We start from the raw sequence: 14,556 nt of genomic DNA, 5'->3' as shown, positions 1-14,556 counted from the left end.
CACAAACCTAAAACCTATAATAGATATAAAAAAGCAGAAAGAAATCAACACATAACACTAAACAAAGTCCTCAGTCACAAGGGAGAAGAGCAAGAGAAGAAAAGACATAGAAGAACTACAAAAATAACCAGAAAACAATGAACAAAATGACAGTTAAAGTACATACCTCTCAAGTGGTTTAAGTGCTCCAATCAAAAGACATAGATTAAATGGATAAAAAAACAAGACCCAGATGTTGCCTACAGAAGACTCCCTAAAGAGATATACAGACTGAAAGCTGAAGGGATGGAAAAAGATATTCCACAGAAATGAAAAAAGAAAAAAAAAAAAAAAAGCTGGGGTAGCAGTATTTACAGCAGACAAAATGGACTTTAAAATAAAGAATAGGGGCACCTGGGTGGCTCTGTCAGGTAAGCGTCTGGCTCTTGACTTTGTTCAGTTCAGGTCATGATCTCAAGGTTTGTGAGATCAGGCTCTGCACTCAAGTGCATAGCTTGGTTGGTATTCGCTCTCTCCTTGTCTATCTCTGCCCCTCCCCTGCTCATGTGCTCTGTTTCTCTCAAAAAAAAAAAAAAAAAAAATTTTAACAAGATCAGGACATTACATATGGTAAAAGGATCCATCTAAGAAGAGGATACAACAACTGTAAATATCTATGCACCCAACATCAAAGCATCTAAAGGGGGAAATTGATGGTAAGAAAATAGCAGGGAATTTTAACACCCACTTAAGTCAATGGATAGATCATCCAGATCGAAAATTAATAAGGAAACACTGGCCTTGAACAAGACATTAGACCAGATGGATTTAACAGATACATACAGAACATTCCATCCAAAACAGCATAATACACATTCTTTTCAAGTACCGATGGGACTATTCTCCAGGATCACATATTAGGCCATTAAGCAAATCTCCATAAATTTAAGAAGACTGAAATCACATCAAGCATTTTTTCTGACCATAATAGTATGAAACTAGAAATAAATTACAAGAAAACCTGGAAAAAATACAAATATATGGAGGATAAATAGCATGCTATCAAACAACCAATGTCTCAATGAAGAAACCCAAGAGGAAATTAAAAAATACCTGGAGGCAAATGAACACGCAAAATCTTTTGAGATGTGGCAAAAGCAGTTCTAAGAAGGAAATTTATAGCAATACAGGCCTACCTCAAGAAATAAAACTCTCAAGCAGTCTATCCTTAGGAACCTAAAGGAACTAGAAAAAGAAGAACAAACAGAGCCAAAATTTAGGAAAAGAAAAGAAAAAAGATCAGAGTAGAAATAAACGTAGACTAAAAAAACCATAGAAAATATCAATGAAGGGGCGCCTGGATGGCTCAGTTGGCTAGGCATCCCACTCGGTTTCAGCTCAGGCCATGATCTCATGAGTTCATGGGTTTGAGGCCCCACAGTGGACTCTGCACTGGCAACACAGAGCCTGCTTGGGATTCTCGCTCTCCCCTTCTCTCTCTGCCACTCTCACAATAAACAAATAAGCTTAAAAAAAAAAAAAATCAATGAAACCAAGACCTGGTTCTTTGAAAAGATAAACAAGACTAAAAAACTTTTAACCAGACTCCTCAAGAAAGAAAGCAGACTGAAATAACATTACAAATGAAAAAGAAGTTACAGCCAACACCAAGGAAACACAAAGGATAATGAGAGTGTACTATTAAAAATTCTAAGCTAACAAGTTAGACAAACCTAGAAGAAATGGAAAAAATAAATCCGTGCAGCCACTATGTAAAACAGCGCCGAAGCTACTCAACAAAGTAAAAATAGAAATACCATATGATCAGTAATTCCATTTATGGGCATTTATCAGAAGAAAACAAAAACACTAATTGAAAAGGAGGCATGCACCCCTATGTTCACTGCTGCGGTATTTACAATAGTCCTAATACATAAGAAATCTAAATGTCCGTAAATAGATGAGTGGATACAGAAAATGTGATGTATGTATACAATGGAATATTACTCAGGCATTAAAAAAAAAAAAAAGAGAAATCACCTTTTACATCAACATGGGTAGAACTAGAAGGTATCGGGCTAAGTGCAGTAATCAGATAAAGACAAATACAAGTGACTTCACTTCTATGTGGAATCTTAAATAAAAACAAAGAACAGAAGTAAACTAAGATAAACAGAACAAACTGGTGGTTGTCAGTAGTAGGGAGAGGGGTGAAATAGGTGAAGGGGGTTAGTAAGTACAGACTTCCAGTTATAAATAAATCACAGAGATGACAAGTATAGCATAGGAAATATACTTAATAATGTAATAACTTGGGTCACTATCATGGTGAATATTTCACAACATATATACTTGTCAAATCATTGTTACACACCTGAAACTAATACGGTCTATCAACTATACTTCAGTAAAAAAAAGTTCCAGATGGCCACAGCACAGCATTAAACTAAGGGCAAGACTCTTGTGAGCAGGAGACCCGTCAGACCGTAGCCAGGAAGCTGGCCCTGACTGCAGTCAGATCCAGATCTATCTAATCCTGCTGGTTAACACTGCCTCCCACTGGTTGTCACAGGAAGCACTCTGGCATTCATGTCCCTCAGTTCTCCAGACCATGTTTCCCTACTTTATTTTCTCATTCACTTCCAAAGTTTTAAATTTTTTTTAAGTACTATTTTAGAGAGAGATTGGGGGAGGGGACAGAGAGAATCTCAAACAGTCTCCAGGCTCACTGAGGAACCCAGTATGGGGTTCAGTCCTACAACCCTGAGACCACAACCTGACCTGAAATCAAGAGTCGGATACTCAAGCAACTTAGCCACGCAGGCACTCCCCAAAGTGTTAATTTCTTAAAGTGCTGTGGAAGGCTTTCATGTTGCCTTGATTCCCCCAGACCACTGCATATTCAAGCTTTAACTCTGTTTTCCTTTTTGCCCTAATGATTTCTACGGGAAGCTTTAGTTTCTTCATAGTGACAGAGTTATAACTCTGGATTGCATTTTTGGTTATGATTTTTAAAACTTTTTTTTTAATGCTTATGGGAGCAATAAAGTGATTGTTAAAACCTCTTAAAAGCGAAGGTACAATAATTATATGGAAGAGTAAAAAATATAATTAAGTGGGCAGAGGTAATATACACACTGACAATACAAGGAATCCCACTGTGGTTTAAAATGAATATAGAGCACTTACCATTACTGTACATCAGGAACTTCAAGTACTTCTATTTCTTTGAGGTATAGGCAAGGAAAGATGAAAACACATTTTGCTTTCTTCTTAACTGCACTAAATAAACATTCCTCTCAATGGGGCCCTTTGAGAAAGGCAAACAGTGAATCTGTACACTACTCTTGTTTTATATATGTTATAAAATTACTAGTATCACTTTTTCACCAAGTTCTTATAGTCTGAAGGGCAAATCCATGAAACTCAATAAATATCCTCTAATTCTATCTAATTCCTAATCTGAGAATGGCCTCTATTTTTTCAGTCTTTACCCTTTCACTATCATGTTTGGTATGTAGAAAATATTTAAATGATCTGTGGATTTGATTAATTTGACTTAGTTTCTGGTCCTGTTTGAAATCTTACTGTGTAGGTGCTTCCTTTTAATTTAGGTGCTTATTTAAGAGTGGCTAAATCTAAGAAAGGCAATCCAAGGACAGGCGAGAGTACATCCACATAGAGTACACACTATAATAAGATACGTAATACGGGACTTTTCTATCTGAAAGGCTATGGAGAGCTTTAACAAAGAGATTGGTTTGGGGGACAGGGGGAGGTTGGGGAAAGGGTCCTGAGTCTAACAGTTTCACTAGAACATATTAAGCAAAGGTTAGATTTTGGTCCTACTGGAAAAAATAATAATTAGTACAGAGGATTAAAAAAAAAAAAACGCTAGTCATGCTAAATAAGAAGGTAAACTGAGTACAATTTAGAATCTGCAGAAAGTTAACATAATGATCAAAGCAAGAAGAACAACAACAAAGTGTAAATCAGTTACTGGAGCAGTTACAATAGAACACATGCTCAGAGATCTAACAGAAGACTAGGACATTAACCAGAAACATGTATAATCAAACAGGAACAAATGAGAGAGTCCAAGATAGGGGAAAAACAAGAGACAGGCTAGTAGTAGTAGAATGGACAGAAGTGAAATCAAACTTAGTTACGGACTAGATAGGTGAGTTCTAACATACGTCTCAGAAGTGATCCATGTTGACAAAAGAGATTAAAGAAATAACGGCTGAGATTTTCTAAGAACTTAAGTCTCATAAAACATACAGTTTTGGAAAATGGTGAAGAAAAAGTAGGGAGGGCATAAATTGCCATTGGGAAGAAAAGCATCTACCATGTATCCGCAGTTACACTCAAAATATTTGGTAACTGTTCATTTGCTGAGGTGTGATAATGTTTATATGTATTTTTTTAAATTTTATCTTTTATACTAAAATATTAATGAATAAAATACCTGGGATTTACTTCAAAGGATATGCGGGAAGAAGTAGATGTGAAAAAAGATTGGCCATGAGCCAGTGACGGCTGTAATTGAGTAATGGCTACATCAAAGTTACAGTACTTTCAAGTGTTTGATGTTTTCTAATAATAAAAGGTTAAAATAGAAATATTTTAAAATAAACACTTGAAATTGTTTATACCAATACATGTTTTAAGTCTCAATAATAAGTATAATAAATGGTGTTTACTGAACATATTGTACATACTAGCTTCTATTAGGAGCCATTAACATGTATCAGCTCAAACTAAACTCGTCTGGCAAACTGTGAGGCCTTGGCCAGTTACGTCACCGGAACGTACCTTGTTTCTTCCGCTTTGGAAGGGGAATAACAACAGTCATAGCACAGGATTATTGTGACGATTAAGTTGGTACACTTAATACCTGTAAGAGATCCTGGCACATAGTAAGAGCATAACACACCTTAGTGATCACCAAGAACTGAATAAACAGACAAGTTCCCAAACTGTTAAGGCCCCCCAAGTCCTCACTAGGCTATACTTAAACAGTAACAAACACAGGAGATTTAATGTAACCTTGATTAAAAAAAAAAAAAAGGAGAACACCAGAATGGAAAAGTATAGGCCAATCTTACTTATTTGATTATGGGTACAAAAATCTAAATAAAATACTGTCAAAATCCAGTATGTTGGATTAAAAGAAATATGTATCATTAAAAGTAAGATGGTTTCATGTATCATGAAAAGGGTGTAGAGCTGGTTAAGTGTTACCACTGCTCTCTCAAGTGAATTCAGGGCATTATTAAAGGAATTGCTAAAAGAGTCAATAGGTGTTGGAAAGCACAGGATAAAATAACATTCACTCATGATCTCCCTCCCCAAAAGAAAACACTCTTAGCAAACAAAGTCGCAAGTATCTTCTTTAACTTGATAAATGTTATTTATCAGAAGCCCACAGCAAACATCTTTATTTAACACGAAAAACTTAGGGGCTTTACAATATGAGACCCCCTTGCAGTGTTACAATGCACAACTACCGGGTCCTAGCCAATGCAATAAAAGCAAAAGATGTAAGAAATACAAAAGCTGAAAAGAGACAAAATTAACATTGTTGGCAGATAAAGATGAAGCCAACTTCCTAGATAATCCACAAATTATTAGAACGTAAAAAGAGTTCTGCATGGCAGGATACAAGTTCACCATGTGAAAATCACTAATGTTCCTATGTATCAACGGAAACCAAACAAAAGATCATAAAAAGAGGCCATTCTTAGGAATGACAGACTCTAAAAAGGCACCTAGAAATTACCCTAAAATGAAACTGGCAAAGACAATGAAGAAAACTGTAAAATGTAAATGATAACTACAAAAGACCTGAAAAAGGGAGAAAAGGTATCATGTTCATGAACAGAAAAACTCAAAAAGAGGTTACTGTCCTCTAAGCAATCTATGTATTGAGGGCAAACCAAGCAAAACCCCAGTAAAACTTTTTGTGTTCCTTGAGCATTCAGTTTCAAGACTAATATGAAACAGGACAGGAAGGAATCAAGGAGTAGAGGTATTTGGAAATGAGTGTACAAGTAAAAATGAAAATACAGATGTTTGAAGCACAAAAAAACATGAAACAATGAATGTAGAGACAGCCAAGACTACAGGAACTTGCTCTTTCAGATGTCAGAACATTAAAAATCTATAGGAATTAAATGTAGGGAAATACAAAAAATAGATTAAAGGGCCAAACAGATTTCAGAAACTATATGACAATTTAGTATTTGATACAAAGGAAACTCAATGAGAAAAGAGGAGACTATCCAATAAAAAAAAAAGTCATCCATTAGAAAAATAAGTAAAATCAGACCATAACCTTATACCAAAATAGGATTCAGATGAAATATACAATGAAATGTAAAAAATAAAAATAGAAAAATGTAGGAGAATGTTTTTAAAGTGCTGAGTTAGAAAAAGCACTCTCAAGATTCCAAAAAAGCCAAAAATAAAAGATGAAGCCATTTGATTATGTGTAACAAAAGTACCTATAAACAATGTTAAGGGAAACTGAGACACTGGAAGAAATATTACAACCTATGCTACAAATAACAGAGAGCTAAGAGAAATGGCCAAAGTATATTAACACACAATTTCAGAAGAGGAAACACAGGCCATAAACACAAAAGATTCTCAAACTTCCTGGTAATCAAGAAAATGCAAATTAAACTAACATTAGGATACAATTTTTCACCCATCAGATTAGGAGAAGCTTTTCAACTTTAAAATGACGAGAAGATGGGGGCACCTGGGTAGCTCAGTCAGTTAAGCATCCAACTCTCTATTTCAGCTCAGGTCATAATCTCACAGTTTGTGAGTTCAAGCCCCATGTCAGATTCTGTGTCAACAGCGTAGAGCCTGCTTGGGATTCTCTCTCTCCCTCTCCCCCATCCCCTCTTCACTCTCTTGATCTCAAAATAAATAAACTTTAAAAAATTTCAAATAAAATGATGTCAGAGAAACAAGTATTCTCATGCTGGGAGGGGGATAAACCGGTAACAACCACTAGGAGAGAAACACTGCAGTATCTTTAAAACTAAAAATGGGCATACCTGTGAGCCAATTTTTCTACTCATGGTAATTCCACTGGTATGCCCAAAATACGAACCATGTAAATGCCCACCTACAGGGAAGTCAGCGAGTCCAGTATGCATACAGCACGGAAGTAATGAACCAGACTGAAATGTACCAACAAACTGGACTCTGGGCGACTGGACCTAAATGTAGAACAGTTTTTACCTCTAGCTAGCTGACCTCTAAAGTTGGGAGCTTTGGTCTTATTTGTATTAAAGATGTAAAACATCTGTAATGTTTCAATTTCATATAACGATAAACTCAGAAACTGCACATAAACTGCACTATAAACTGCACATTTAATAGTTTTTAATAGAACAGTGGGCACAAGCCATATACATATGCAAGCCATATAAATTCTAGTTTCATTTCTACCAGCATCATCACCTGGAACAATTCATTCAATCCCTGTGTTTTCTTAACACTAATGTGCCACCACAGGTTCCTGGAAAAAAATGGGATTTCCATTCTAAATGTGTGTGTGTGTGTGTGTGTGTGTGTGTGAGAGAGAGAGAGAGAGAGAGAGAGAGAGAGAGAGAGAGAGACTGTGTGTCAAAAACAACCATATTTTTCCAAGACTTTTATCACAGGTACTCTAACTGGCAAAATTCCACTTCAGTGCCAAAAACAATGACCTAATGTGAAATTCATTTTGAAACTTTTCTGACCACATTTTGAGCCACACATTTCAAGTCACGTTTTTTAAGTTTGATTTAGCTGGGTTTTTTTGGGGGGGGTGGGGGGATATTTTTTTTTTTTTTTTCAGATCCTTTCCCTACCTCTGCACATCCAGGAGCTTGTAGTTAGGGTTCTCGTATTTTTCCCACCTCATCCCCAGCATTGAGTCTTCTATAGCTATCCCCAGTCTAATTTTAAACCTCTCATTTCATCTGGAGTATCAAGCTGAGCATCTGATAAGCCAGTTTGGGAGCTTTCACATTCATGAACAAATGGCACCTTTGTGCTAGTCTCTACATCTTCTCCCCCTGTCCAGCATTTCACTGATTTCAAGAAGAGAGGTCACTGCAGTCTGTGTGCGGACTATGCAAACATATGCCACCATGCAAATATATGATGTTAATTTCATTCCAGTAAATTTAATCCCTAAGCAAATCTGAAATAGCGTTTTTTTTTTTCCTCCCCAAGGTATGGAGCAGTTTCAGCAGGAATGCTGTGTGCCCTTACCACCCTGTCCCAGCAACTGGAGAATGAAAATGCTGTGGATGTTTTCCAGGTTGCAAAAATGATCAATCTTATGAGGCCTGGAGTATTCACAGACATTGTAAGTACTTTGCTTCTTTGTGAAACCTGTTCCCCCATCAACCGAAACTCAGGCAAACACTTGAATTAGAGCAGCGGTTGTCAGTGAGGGGTGGTTTTGCCCCGCCCTCCCACCCCCAGGGGATGTTTGGCAACATCTGGAGACTTTTTTTTTTTTGGTCGTCACAACTGGCGATGAAGACCAGTGCTCTGGCACCGACTGAGCAGAGCCCAGGGAAGCTGCTAAACATCTTGGCACGCAGCAGACACACCTCTCCAACAAAGAATCATCTTCCTGAAAACATCATTAGTGTTGAGAGCGAGAAACTCTGCTTTCTAGAGTATGGAATTCTCCAGTGCTAGCACAGGGATATTCCATTCTCTTAATTCACTGTGTGTACTGAGAATGAGTTCCCAACTAACAACAATCAAAGTGACATGCAGAAGGCAAAGGTCTCCACTATGAAAGGATTCAAGTCATTTTTTAAAGTTTCTTAGCCTAAATGTATATTCTTGTTTTTTTATAATTACCTTTTTAAAAAATTGGTCTTTCTACCTTAGATGAAATGACTAAGCTGTTCTTTGTCTCAAACTGTCTTCTCCTTGTTTTTCAGGAACAATACCAGTTTGTCTATAAAGCAATGCTCAGCCTGGTCAGCACTAAAGAAAATGGAAATGGTCCCATGACAGTGGACAAAAATGGTGCTGTTCTCATTGCAGATGAATCAGACCCTGCCGAGAGCATGGAATCTCTAGTGTGATTGGAATCCCGAACGGGCACTTAATTTGTAAAACTTCTGAAGACTGAGAACTTTTTTGAGGCCTTTTTTGCCAGACTCTAGGTTATACAATAACCCAGTTACTTTTTTACACTGATAAAAGTTTTGATATTTATTTTTTGCCATTTTATGTCTTAATGGTATCCTACTGAGCATTTGCACCTCTGTTCATTTCACACAGTGAAACGCAATTTTACCTAGTTTGCACTATATGATCAGTGTTACTGCCTATAATCTAATCCTAAAGCAAGCCCTGATGTGACATTCCATGAGAACACACATGCTACTTTTTAGTTCAGTACAGTGAAGGTTTTGTCAGGACAGTGGATCTTGGTTTTTTTATTATTATTGCGAAAGCAGCTGCATCCTCCTAGCAGGCAATGCTGAGCTTTTCCTCGGTCCTCTCCTCTGTTTGTTTTAGGCACTGCTCAATACTGTCTGCCTTCTGTACTTTAATGGAGTGGATGGGCATTGTTTTCTTATAAAGAATAGCAGGTTCCTGGGAGCTACTGAGACAGTCTGTTAACCTCATGGCCTTGAAACAGTTCCGTTTATGACGGTAAAGGTATCCATTAAGAAATTAGAAGGCTTAAGAGCTTTATGTGAACATCACTTATTAGTTGAAGTTATATTCATAGCTTAAAAAAAAAATTCCCCAACTGTGTCAAAATAAAGGATATCTCTGTATTACAGTTTTCACAGTAGCTATGTGGACGGTGTGTGTTATTTCCATCTTGACCCTCTGAAATAGCTACACCCTGCAGTCAGGGCTATCTTTTACAATAGGGATATGGCAATAGTTTACACATCTCCGCTATCCCTTGAGTAACTCTCCATTAATGCTTCTTGGTTTCTAATACCATACATCATGGCAGGTAGAACAATGAAAATTTCTGCAGGTGTGTAACTTTGAAATTAGCCCTCTAAAATATCCCTATTACTCGTCTAGCACTCTAATAAAAACTACCTAAATAGTTAACATTCTTTTCTTTCCTTTTTTGCCAAATATTTCCTGATAAATTCCATAATGACATATATTCTTGTACTTAGGATAAAACTGAAAATACTTTATTAGCAAAAGTCTTGGGACTATGTAGATTCCCACACATGGAGAAGTCTGATTTGGAAAGACGAAATCAGAATCTTGAATAAAAGAGGATATGGACATTTTCAAATAGATTTTCAAAGATGGGGATGGCTTGGTGTGGTTTAGCCCCAAGAACAGACACACTTCCCTCAAAGAGGCTAATAATCATTACACAGAGCCCAAGGAACTTATCTGATCTAGCCTCTGGAGCCATATTCACCCTGCCGTAAGTACACAATTGGGAAATTAGGAGCAATAAGAAATTTCAGTTCAGTTAGAAAAATAAGCTCCTTACTGAGATCTGTTCTATTACATATTTGTGTTTAAGGGATGACTTCTGTTAGAAGTGAAGTCCTCACCAGAACTGGGCGTGTCAAGAAGAAAAGAGTTTTGGTTAATTTTTATGTCAATAAACTTCAACAACAACCCCATACTGGCTACTATCAATACTATCTGGGTAGGTTCTGTGACATTAATGATAATCAGCGCTGAGGTTCTGTTTCTCTTAAGTCAGCTTTCTGTGAAGTCTGTCAGAGTGGTGCTGAGGAAGCAAAGCCACTAAGGAGAGGCTACCGGCCAAGTTTGGGAGTTCCGATGCATAGCCAGTTGATGGCGTTTTCATGAACTGTGTCACCTGCCAGGGTTAATCTCATGTTTTCATCACATAAATTCTACAACATGGCAATAGTCCACTGTTCACGAACCATGTAGGTGAGGCTTAAGGAAAGGTGCGCAAGTGAGCGAAGTCCGCTAAACTGTACGTGCTAGAGGAAAGAACACCTCTGCGGCCCCTCCGCTACCGTCAGAGGTTAACACCAGGAAGCTCTATCTACACAGAAGGAGAGAAGCTTGAACACAGAAACACCACAGCTGCCGGAAGGCTGAGGGGAATCAGGAAGGGCAAGGTTGCAGATCATGGCAAGAGCTAGATCCTTTTCAGTCAATCAAGCAGATTATACTTAATTTATATAGAGTATTGATAGGAGTGAACTCTTTTTTAGTAGTTGGCACAGGTTTGGCTGTGAGAAGTAATGTTCGAGTTGGGGTTCATGGTCCCTTGGTAATTTTTTCTGAGACAAGTGAACACTGCTTAGAAAACAGCACGTATTTCCTTCTGTGCTATTTATAGAGGGCTCAATTCGTGAAAACCGTTAAGTTCCAACACAATTCTGTGACCATTTCTTACATGGGTATCGTAGTTACAATAAAAGAAAGATCGCGAGTAAACGGAAGCATTGAAAAGGGTGGCTTGAAGTTCTCAGAGAAATTGTGTGTCTATAGTGGGCTTGAGCCAAAGTCTGCAAATCCTCACACACTGGAACATGAGCAGTTGCTGTTTGCCCATCTTGCCTAAGTGGTCCAAACACACTTCAGTGAGGACAGCTCTGTTCAGCAGTTCTTTCCTCACTTGCCCCAGAGAGTGTATCCTGAATATGATCCTTCATTTGTTATCAGTAGAAATATGCTTGCATCTTTCCAGAGGCAGAGAGTTTCAAAGATGGTGTTTTGTTTGAGACATGAACACACTGCTTAACTACACAACAAGGTTATTACCATTTGCACTCAGGGGGAAAGGAAATAGCTATTGCAAACGATCATGTGCTATTTTATAAAATAAGCTGGTGGGTGTATGAATTTAGCTCTAGGTGAACAGAATGCACACATCATACAACACTGGACTGCAGTGATCAGAACAAGTGGCCATACTGGGCATCAGAGGAGACCCCTTACTGGCATCAGGAGAACTCTTTTTGCATCCAAAAGCCACAATGTCTTCTTTTATATACGCGTGTGTTAAAAAGTTAACTTCTGAATTTCAAAAGTAAGATCATTGAATTGGTTTTCCTAAATTTTTATGCCTTGGAGCTTTAAGAGTCTATTTCAAGTTGAAGAGTCCAGCACGGTCAGAGAAGTTGATGGTGTTCAAGGTTTGGCTGTTGGAAATTTTAGCCCAGAGTGACATACTGAAATCAACAAATAACCTTAATTATTTTATAATGACACAGCACAACTGCCTTGTTAGGAATTTTTTTCTTAAAATGCATATATATTTAAAAATTAAAATATAGATACCAATTTACCAAAGATACATATTACTAATTCTAAGCAAAAAATAAACCCAAACTCATCACAATTTAAGAAATAATAATCAAAATGTAGTTTGTCTTAAGAATTTAGCAATTATACTGGAAAATGCATTTTCAACTCCTGTGTTCTAAAGATTATGTTCAAAAGGTGCCAGTGAATTTTTATATGAAGGGAAAATGCCTGCTTTTTTTTTTTTTAAACAGCTATAATTTCACTTACCCCTTTGCGCTTTCCCTTAGTTGCCATTTAACATGCGATACTGGCTTTACTTATCTCTAGAAAGAAGGCATGCTACAAATAGGAAGGAATTGTACTAATATTTGGCCTCTACTTTGTCTTAGCTGTTAAACTGTTTTTAGTATTTTTGTTAAATATTTGCAAAGGGAAGCATTTTCTACAGAGGATAATTAATTTCAAGAAAAATCTTGAGTTTTAAGAAATAAACATCTCCAGAAAAGGAGACAGCCGATTTTATAAAATGTTGCAACTCTCCAACATTTGGGGTAGTGACTCCTTTTTTGTTAGGACATTTGAAACTAGCAAGCAGCCATTGTTTCTAAAAAAGAAAAAAGAAAAAAAAACCTCAGCCTTCATGTTAATTCATGTTTCTTTCACTTCATTTTGAAATAGCTAAAATCACTAAAACTGTAAATATTTTGTTGCTTGGATAAGCATCTTCTGGAAACTTTGTATCTATGGTATATAATCATAGAATTTTATATTTTCATATAAAGCTAATTTTTTTCTAGTTTCAACTCCGTCATAGTTTTGTTTTGTTTTGTTTTTGTTTTAGTTTTTTGGGTTTTTCTTTGTGGTGGATATGTGAATTCAACTTTCTGTATATTGAAGTAGCAAGAACTGTATCTTTGCATTCCAAAAGAATCCAACACGTGTTATTTCTTTGAGGCAGTGATTGTGAAAATTGGGTTTTCTTTCTTAATTCCATTGACCATTTGTGCAATAGGAATTAGACATAATTAGTCACTGAATACATTCGTTGCATTGACCCATTTGGAAAAAGTGATTGTTGTTTTGTTTTGTTTTTTTAATTTGTTCAGGGGGGAGGGGTTTTGTAACCTGAAATTTTTCCCTTTTTTCTTCTGTTTAAAACTATATCAAATCATTCTATTATAGTGTTATTTAATATGTAAATTGTATTGCTATACATAAAATAAAGTATGGTTTTTGATGTAATCATTAGTGCTGAGCATTTCTATGAAAGTATCTCCAATAAAATTAAGTTACTAGTCTCCCTTAACAGATAACATTTATTTTACTACCATGAAAACTAAGAGGGTTGGCAGGCATAAATGTAAAGAGTCATCTTCACATAGGCAGCAAACCAAAAGAAATGTCTGTTCTGAATTCTACCTTTCTCAAAGAATGAAGAATGACAAATGTTTACCTACATATGGAATCAAACTTGATTTGCATTATGAATCTGCTAAGGTGTAAGCAGAATTATTACTTCCTCCAGTATACCAACTAGATTTATAGCAACTTCTACCTCTTATTTACGATGTTGGATGAAGGATGTATCCTGCCAACACTTTTGGAGACTCTATGAGGTGTATGTAGGATCCCTACAATCGCTTCTACTTATGAGCAATTTTGACATTTCCAAACAGGGAGGGGTACGCAGGTCTCAAACCTGACGGCTTGGGCCCACCATGCCCCATGAACTTTCGGTGGGTTCACATCAGGAGCTCAGTACTACCAGGGCCCCCATTTTTCTTTCCACAGACAACAAGAGCTGACGTTTCATTCTCCCTAAGTAACTAGGAATTTAAGAAAAAATATGTTAATCTATTCCAGGGCTCTCTTAGACCAACTCCAGCACAAAATAATGAATCTCTCAGATGATAAAAACCCTAGCCTTGCTCAAATTACAGCCTCAGAGACTTAATACTCTGTATCACAGAGCACAACAGGTCACGAATTGATGGTCTACAGATACAGGTTATTCGGCCCATAATTTTCAAAAGTCACATGAGCCATCTACCAACATCTTAAGAAATAAAAGCTTTGACATCAAGATTCAAACTCTTTTCAAAACTGTGGGCAGTGTTACAACACCAGGCTCACATTTTCACATGGCATTAACAAGCTGGAAGCGAGTCACCGTTGCCCCTTTTAGGTGCTGCTTGTATGGTCCAGTTCACCTGAGTCTGTCTCTCCTGTCAACTCACGTCTGCCCCCTGTCAGCCATTTAAGGAACCTGCATGGACTCTATCAGCAGTTGCATAAGAATTCTGAGGTCACCGTCCATCA

The 14,556-nt window shown here is 37.1% G+C and overlaps 1 protein-coding gene and 1 long non-coding RNA gene across 6 annotated transcripts in view; one reads left to right on the top strand and one right to left on the bottom strand.

The window, feature by feature from the left end:
• PTPRG (protein tyrosine phosphatase receptor type G) overlaps positions 1–13,479 on the top strand; it is a 709,728-nt gene extending 696,249 nt beyond the window's left edge. For all 5 annotated transcript variants that reach the window (XM_027039123.2, XM_027039124.2, XM_027039122.2 and 2 more), the window contains 2 exons: positions 8,218–8,353; positions 8,946–13,479. In XM_027039123.2, the coding sequence (XP_026894924.1) occupies positions 8,218–8,353; positions 8,946–9,092 (283 nt within the window). In that variant the 3' untranslated portion in view covers positions 9,093–13,479. The remainder of the gene's footprint in view (positions 1–8,217; positions 8,354–8,945) is intronic.
• Positions 1–14,556, bottom strand: part of LOC128314889 (uncharacterized) — a 57,276-nt gene that overhangs the window by 17,653 nt on the left and 25,067 nt on the right. The gene's annotated exons all lie outside the window — the stretch shown is intronic.

Source organism: Acinonyx jubatus, chromosome A2, assembly GCF_027475565.1.
Source record: "Acinonyx jubatus isolate Ajub_Pintada_27869175 chromosome A2, VMU_Ajub_asm_v1.0, whole genome shotgun sequence".
NCBI classification, from domain to species: Eukaryota; Metazoa; Chordata; class Mammalia; order Carnivora; family Felidae; genus Acinonyx; species Acinonyx jubatus.
Note: the sequence above shows the minus strand (reverse complement) of the source record. Positions and strands in the feature narration are given on the sequence as shown.